Here is a 7,531-nt window from a genome sequence, read left to right as displayed (position 1 = left end):
AGAGGGAAATTTGAATGTAGGGACTGTTTAGAGATTTCCTTTTGATTTGTATGCATTAAATAGTTGGTTTCCCTAGGGTTTGGGCATCTTGAATTTGGCTGAAATTTGAGATCTTTTAGATTTAGGTTTTTTTTGGGCTCTAGCGACGTCTAGAGATTTGGGAGAGAGAGATTTGGGAGAGATCGATCCTCCTCTCGAATTGAGGATCAAGTGTATCTTGCTATTTTCCGTGTTCCTTTCATCAAAAAAATACAAATTATCTACTGTTTTTGTGGTTTTGTGTGGATTTTGTGAGGGATTCTCGCTATTTTTCGAGGATTGATAGGAAATACTTGTGATCTACAAGTGTTTCCTATCAGAAAGAAAAAAAGTGAGAACAAAGACTACATAAATGCCAAGCATTATCAATCCATATTGAAATTATAACCTACATATAAGCAAAATAAACCAAAGTGTCCATCACATAATTATTGATGAAAGTAACAAAATGGAGAAATTTTTAGGACAAAACTATAGCCCTACATATTTGAGTAGATTAACTCAAACAGAATATTATGAAAACTATTGGTAAAATAAGAAAAATATATATGTTGTTTTTTTCCCAACTTGTACTTAAGAAAGTCAAATTTTGAAAGAGACGAGGAGAAAAAATCTTCAAGTCTATTAGGAGGAGTATAGCCCGAGCAAATATGACATGATATAGAGTAATAGTGGAAGAGAGGGAGGGTAGAAGGTTTATAGGTGGTTAAGTAGCGTAGATTATGCCAAATTCAACACCTTAATGACTCCGCCTATTAACTTCCCTTAACTCAGATCCTGAAAATACAATGAGAAGGATCAATAGTTACTGAATAATTATGATTTCTTATAAGATAATAAATAGACTATGGATTTAAAAGAAACTATGGGGCATACTAAACATCTAAGAGAGATTTGGAAGAATTGACAATGCCTTTTCCTAGAATAGAGGGAACAATCAACAGCAATGACATGTACAAAGAAAATATTTGGAGAGAGAAAATTAGTTGGTGGTACATGTTATATATGAAGAGGACTTGGATCTAAAAACCTAGCAGCGGATCCAAATGAAGAGATGATATAAGATGCTGAGAGAGAGATCTGAAATTGTCGGAGCAATCAGTCATTATCTTCCAGAGAGATAATAATAGCCATAGAGAAAAAAAGCACCATAAAAAGTGGGTAGGAATTACTGATTATGAAAGAATTTAAGGCAGTGGAGAGATGCCTAAACTTTTGCAAACAACGTTGAAGAGAATGATTTGTTTAATTGTAACGAGGGCAACGAGAAAAAGCAATATGGATTCAACCTAAACTGCCACCAATTAGCCACCACATCCATGGCTCCCTCCCCAATCCTTATGGACAGTTGCCAAGGCAGATTGGTGGGGTCAAAGGTTAAGGAGTTGAGAGTTCAACAATTGGAAGAACTACGGGGAGTGTTTGCAATTTTGGAATCATGTAGTTAGCCATCAATTAAGACTGCAACTTTATAACGGGGGAAGCAAGATAAAGATATATTTGAGAAAAAAATCATCATTCTACTACTACAAAATTGTTGATAAATAGTGCAAGGCGATACTGAAGTACTTAATCTCATTCTCGTCTTTATGTGTCATAGCATTCCTAACCTTCATATCATTTTGCTAAAGAAAGCAAATCTTAAAATAAAGAGTGAACACACAAAAGATTACTATCCTAAAAGAATGCGGAATGAAGAAACTTTCACATCTTCTTTCATACATGACAATAGAGAGAACGGAAGGTTCAAGATTATTAAGTAGAAAAGTAAGAACATAGTAGATGATCACTAGCCATTTTGAAAAATTGACAGTATCATTTCGATTAGGAGAAGCATCAAGGTGATCAACCTTATCATAAGAATTAACAAGTAAAAGGCCCTTATCTATAGGAGATAAGGTGTACCATTGACTTGGATTGTAATATTGATGATGGAGGGGAGTTTTGAGACATTAAGAGGACGTTGGGAGGCCATGACACCATATGAGAGAGAGAGACAGACAAACAGAAAATTTGAGAGCCTAAGATCACTGAGAATGAGAGTCATCTGATGCAAGAAGTGGTGGTGCCTAAAGAAGTGATGTAAACAAAAATTTGGGAAGGGACCCAAATTTTTGATCAAAAAAACTAACTCTTTCTTAGAACAAAATAAAGACATAGAATAGACAAATAAACTAAAAACAACAACTTTACTTCATAATATAAAAACTATTACAACTTAGACAAGACTTACAAACGACTCTTGCAAGACACTTACAATTTGGACGCTTCAAATGCAATGGTGAGCATGGATCAAACAATCTCATCCACTTGCATAAAGGGGCAATATGTGGACGGCGTATGTTCGTAGGCAGAAGGCACAAGTTGCATGCACAATGCAACCAGATTGCGAATGGATTGTAGAGCTAAAGAGCGGGAGGTCAAGCTCGCAAGGGGAAGTTTGTGCTTGCAAGCAGAACTTTGGGTCATGATCAGGAGGTCTGGTCATAGACAAAATCATGACCAGGCAAACTTTGGTCGTAGATAGAGAGAGAGGAGCAAGGCATGAGACTAACCTCGCTCTTATACATTTTTTAGAGGAAAGGTCGTTTATTGTGTATTATTCACTAAAGGAATAATCTATTTATAAAAGAATAATGAGTATAATGTTCTAAGATACAATACACTAAGCATACTCCACTCAATAAAAAATGGAATATTTTCCGCATTTTATATCTCTCTATGCTTAACAAAAACTAATAAGTAAGCTGAAATTTGCCAAACTTACGTGCTCTGAAAGATGCATTGGACAAAAATAACTAATGCAAGGAGGTGGTTTTGCTTTGGTCTGGCAAGTTGTCAATGGAGGAAGCATTCTCCTATCATACAATCGGGCAAACGCATCACTGTGCACAAGAAAGAAATTAAGATAAGTTTATAAGGTACTTAATATGCATGATTATAGAATTGTGACAATTAACGGAATCTATAATGTTTACCTTCCCCCTACAAGGATTTGATGGGGTCGCGTGGTACTTATGTCACAAGATTTCAGTAATAAGCAAAGCTTTGGAGGATCAGCTAGAGATTTTTTTGCCCCACATCGAAGGTCAAGCTACCAAAAGGTGCAAAAGTTGAATGAGAGCTGTAACACAACATATTCATGAAGCAAAATTCTTGAAGCCAGAAAACAGAACAAACTGCAGTACTTTTTCACATAGAATACTTTTGTTCATCTAAATAAGTCGAGAGTGCTTTACAAAAATGCATCAATTACTCATGAAGCTTACAAGTTTTTTCCTAGATCCTATTTCTCAAAATCTAAGTAACACTGTTTATAGCATAAGTTGTTGACAGCGTAAAATCAAAGAAGTTCAAGCACCTGATACAGTCATTTAAATCATATAGTTCATGAATCTTGTAGGTTCTAGAATCTACACACTTGTGAAAGTATGAATTATGTGATTTAATATGCTCCGCTACCATGCAATTGGAGGTAGAGATAGTACTTACAAGAACATTGCGGCATTCCTGACTAGAAGAACCTGCAGGAGGGCAAGTAGAACATTCCCTTAAGTCATGTTGCCTTAATGTCCCATCCTCACTTGCACTCCACAATATATGAGGATTTCCAACTTCAACCTGTAAAGGAAATACTGATAAGAAAAAAAAAATTCCATTTGCAAAGAAAACCAACAGATAAATAAGAGCAAGAGAACCGGACATAGATGATACATGTTATGTGAGGACAGGCAATTGAATACATGATAAAACAAAACAAAGAAAAAAGAAGTTAGTAGAAATCTTACAGCCAACTTCTTGACCCGCCTGGAATGGCACTGGAAAAACGCTGATGGTTCCAAGGTGCTAACATCGCCACTTTTCCACTTTGCATGAGACACATTGAACAGGCGAACCTAGAAGAAAAGAATAACCAGTGTTTATCCTGTCAAATTCAGGTCATCATGTGACGCTAACCTCCAAGCCCCAGCTCTCAGAACAGGAGACTACCTCTGCATCACCCGCACCAGAAACAAGAAGTTCATCACATGTCTCTGGAACAAATTTTGTACAAAATATGTTTGCAGAATGCCCCGTATCAATGCTATGAATCAGTCCACCGGTTGAGTAGCTCCATATATTAACCTGTGAAATCAAAAGCATTCAACTATCGAGCAAAGTTACAAAGCAAACCATTTTTATCAGGTTAATTTGAAAGTATTCTAAATTGACTATTAAATGAGAAGACATATTATAAGCTTGACAGGTATACTCTTTCCACGACTGGCTTGTAAAGGGAAGAGATGAGAGATCAGGAGAGAAAATAGCAAACTGATAGCCTTAAGAACATTCAATTAATCATAGCTTCACATAGAACATTTGACCAAAAAGACAAGTTCACAGAATTTACTCTGGTATCATCTGATCCGGAGATCAATAACGAGCCGCTTGAATTCCAAGAAATTGCATTAACACAACCATGATGGCCCTGTGAAGAGGTAAAAAACAATGGAAGACAATGTTAACACTCAACGGAGATCGATTAACCAGAAGCAAAGAAAATGATATGCAAAACATCTGACCCACGATGTCCGGCAAATCACTACCTACATCATCCAAGATTGTCAAAAAAAACTTATGCTGCATTACAACAGGGAGCAGCAATATTAAATGAAAGAAAGAGATCAAAGCGTTTCACAAATTAAAAAAAAAAAACATAATACTCTGCTGGACCGTTCATATATTGAACAGAAACTATTGCCATCAGTGATGTCTCAAGCTAATCTTTCTCAAAATTGCTACCGAGCTTTAAGCTAACAGTAGTACTCATGCCTACATGAATATAAATCCCTTTTAACCAATAAGAAGATAATATATTTGACTCCAAATTCAGCTAGACCTCTGGAGTTTAAAAAGCATTAATTAGCTAAAACGAGGCAAAATGATATAAACAATCATGAAATAAATGTTTTAAGAAAATCAAAAAGAGAATCGGGTCAGTGCAGTGTCACAAGGGTCAGCAATGGCCCATGTAGTGGCCCACACAGCAACACAAGCTCACATTTCCAGGAAAGGGCAGACTGGTATAAGTCAACCTTGACCCATGCAAGAATCCCAATGAGTCTGCCTAAACTTCACAAATTTATCTCTTTTTTGCAAAACAGTCATCCATTCAGAAGATTGTGGCCAGGTACTCCCACGCACTAGAAAGTATGTCATAAACAAGAGAAGGCCAACATTTTCCATAGTACAGGCATCTTTTGCTTCAGAAAAACACTGAAAAAATAAGAAAAAAGGGCAGAAAGAAAGAAACGGAGAAAAGAGCACCCTAACAGAATATTCAAAGAAAGAAAAATGAACATTCTTTAATGAGATTGCTCCCTCTCTCCTCTTTGATGCTTTCTATGCTTTCTTCGTCTACAAGGCTTCAACGACATCCCTTGAGTAATGATGCATTTAGATTTTTGCATTATTTTTGTTTTGAACAATATTAGTTATATTTTCTATTTTTTGTTTTATTTTTATGCTATCTAATGATGGTGGTAAATCCAATGATCATGGTAGGAATTGGTTTGGATTATGCTTACTTTGGGTTTGCTGGTTTTGGGGTCCATCATGTCCTTAGGGGAAGTTTGCTGGTTTCGAATGGGCCTTGGTTGTTAGTGGTTTGAGCTTGGTTTGTTGAAATTCTAGTTGTGCCAGCTCATTATGATCATATAGTGGTGAAGCTCATTATGAGCTAATGTTTAGTAATGAAATTAAAGAGAAAAGGAGCAAAATTTGGTGAGTGGAACTTGTTCTTTCATCTTCCTTTTGTCTCATGATCTGCTGCAATTTTCCTGCTGGTTTTCCTCCCACGGAATGCTACTGACTCTTCGGTTTGATGCCTTCTTTATTTCCTGTGGTCCCCTTTTCACTGTGAAATGAAGTTGGTTGTTGGACCCGATATTTACCTGTTTGATTCCTGTGCTTGGATGTTGGAACCGTGGCCTCCTCCTTGAGATTTGTTGTGTCGTTTGGGATTTCTGTGCATAATCTATTGGATTTTCAATTCCCCATTTATGTGGAATTGAAGTATTCTTTTGGGCTGTTTAGTTTCCCTCTATTGCCTATAAATGTGAGATGCTTTGAGATAAAATGGGTTGGTGAATATTGAGAGCAAAGTTGCTATAACCTGCGGGTTCTTCTTGGAAAAGCTTGAGAGCTTTGTTCATTCCCTCTTCTACCTCTTGGAAGGCTTGCGAGCTTCTCCACCCTTCATCTGGGCTTCTAACCGCTTTCTTCTCTCCGCAAGTTCCACTCCACTTGTATCTTTCTTCTAGTTCCGTTGGTAAAGTTTGTTGGCTGTTTTGGTGGATTTGTTGGCTGTTTTGGTGGCATTTGCTATAAGAGTTTGGAAGGACGTTGGACCCCTTTGCAGTGGTGGACCCTTGGTTTGCATATCTAAACATTATCTGAAATATATATTCCTACAATCGGTGCATGTGAGGAGTCCTCTTGTAGGATGTTCTGAAGATAGCTTTTGTTTGTTTTTAGTTTGTTTCTTTTGCTAACTTTCTTTTGCTTTGGCTTTGTTGGATGACGCTTCTTTTCTATTCTGAAATTTAGTTGTTTATTTAGCCTATTTTGTTCTCCAAGTGGTGTCTTAAATTTGTAAAGAGCTAGTCTTGATTTTCTTGTTCTCTCTTTGTGTTTTGTTTCAAGTTGCATACATCAGTTTTGGTATCAGAGCAAGTTCTCATCCTTGGTTGATTTGATTTTTTGTTGGCTTTACTTGGCGAATCTTTTCTATTCTCTGAAATGGCTAATAATCCAGCTGATTGGCAAAACCTTATGCAACAATTGAATAATTTGCAACAACAGATTAATACCATGGCTGAAGCAATTGAGAACTTGAATGTTAACAACGCTAATGCTAATCCTAATGATCAAACTTCTGAAAGTGAGAAGAGGCTCCTAGAAATCGTCATAGGCAACAAAGAAATTGGGACTATGGAATTAAAATTGATGTTCCTAACTTTGAGGGTAAGCTACAACCTGATCAATTTCTTGAATGGTGATATAGACAAGGGGTGTCAACACTAGTCCAAAATAAATCAAATTTTGGCTTCCCTTGAGTCTAGTAGTTTAACATATTTGAGCTGAACTTTTAGTTCACTTATGAGCTGGACTTTAGTTCATTTATTGAACTAAGGATTAGCTCATTATGAGCTAACATTTTAGTTCATTTATTATCTTTTAATTAATGTCTTTTATACTTTTTATGTTAGTATTTATTTTTGTCTCTTGGAATTCCAAACCGGCCTTTGGAATTCCAAGATTTTCTTTTCCCCATGAGCTGGCCCTTTGGCTTCCTCCTTGGCTTTTCGTATTTTGCATTTTGCCCCATGGAATTACGGCCGGCCGCTGGTTTTCCCGTGCCTGGGCTCTTTTCCCGTGGCCGTGCCCCTTGGTTCCCGCGCGGCCTCCTTGGCTACCGCGGCTGATCTTCGGTTCCTGGTTTGGGGCTGAA

The 7,531-nt window shown here is 37.0% G+C and overlaps 1 protein-coding gene across 5 annotated transcripts in view; it reads right to left on the bottom strand.

Moving 5' to 3' along the window:
* The window catches only part of LOC110097078 (WD repeat protein iqw1), an 82,227-nt gene that overhangs the window by 44,074 nt on the left and 30,622 nt on the right, over positions 1-7,531 (bottom strand). For all 5 annotated transcript variants that reach the window (XM_020823304.2, XM_020823305.2, XM_020823306.2 and 2 more), the window contains 6 exons: positions 4,430-4,507; positions 4,030-4,164; positions 3,828-3,935; positions 3,532-3,660; positions 3,018-3,133; positions 2,807-2,924 (listed from right to left, as the gene is read on the bottom strand). In XM_020823304.2, the coding sequence (XP_020678963.1) occupies positions 2,807-2,924; positions 3,018-3,133; positions 3,532-3,660; positions 3,828-3,935; positions 4,030-4,164; positions 4,430-4,507 (684 nt within the window). The remainder of the gene's footprint in view (positions 1-2,806; positions 2,925-3,017; positions 3,134-3,531; positions 3,661-3,827; positions 3,936-4,029; positions 4,165-4,429; positions 4,508-7,531) is intronic.

This window comes from Dendrobium catenatum, unplaced genomic scaffold (assembly GCF_001605985.2).
Source record: "Dendrobium catenatum unplaced genomic scaffold, ASM160598v2 fragScaff_scaffold_1347, whole genome shotgun sequence".
In the NCBI taxonomy this organism is placed as follows: Eukaryota; Viridiplantae; Streptophyta; class Magnoliopsida; order Asparagales; family Orchidaceae; genus Dendrobium; species Dendrobium catenatum.
The sequence above is the reverse complement of the archived record's forward strand: the minus strand, read 5'-3'. Positions and strand labels throughout refer to the sequence as shown.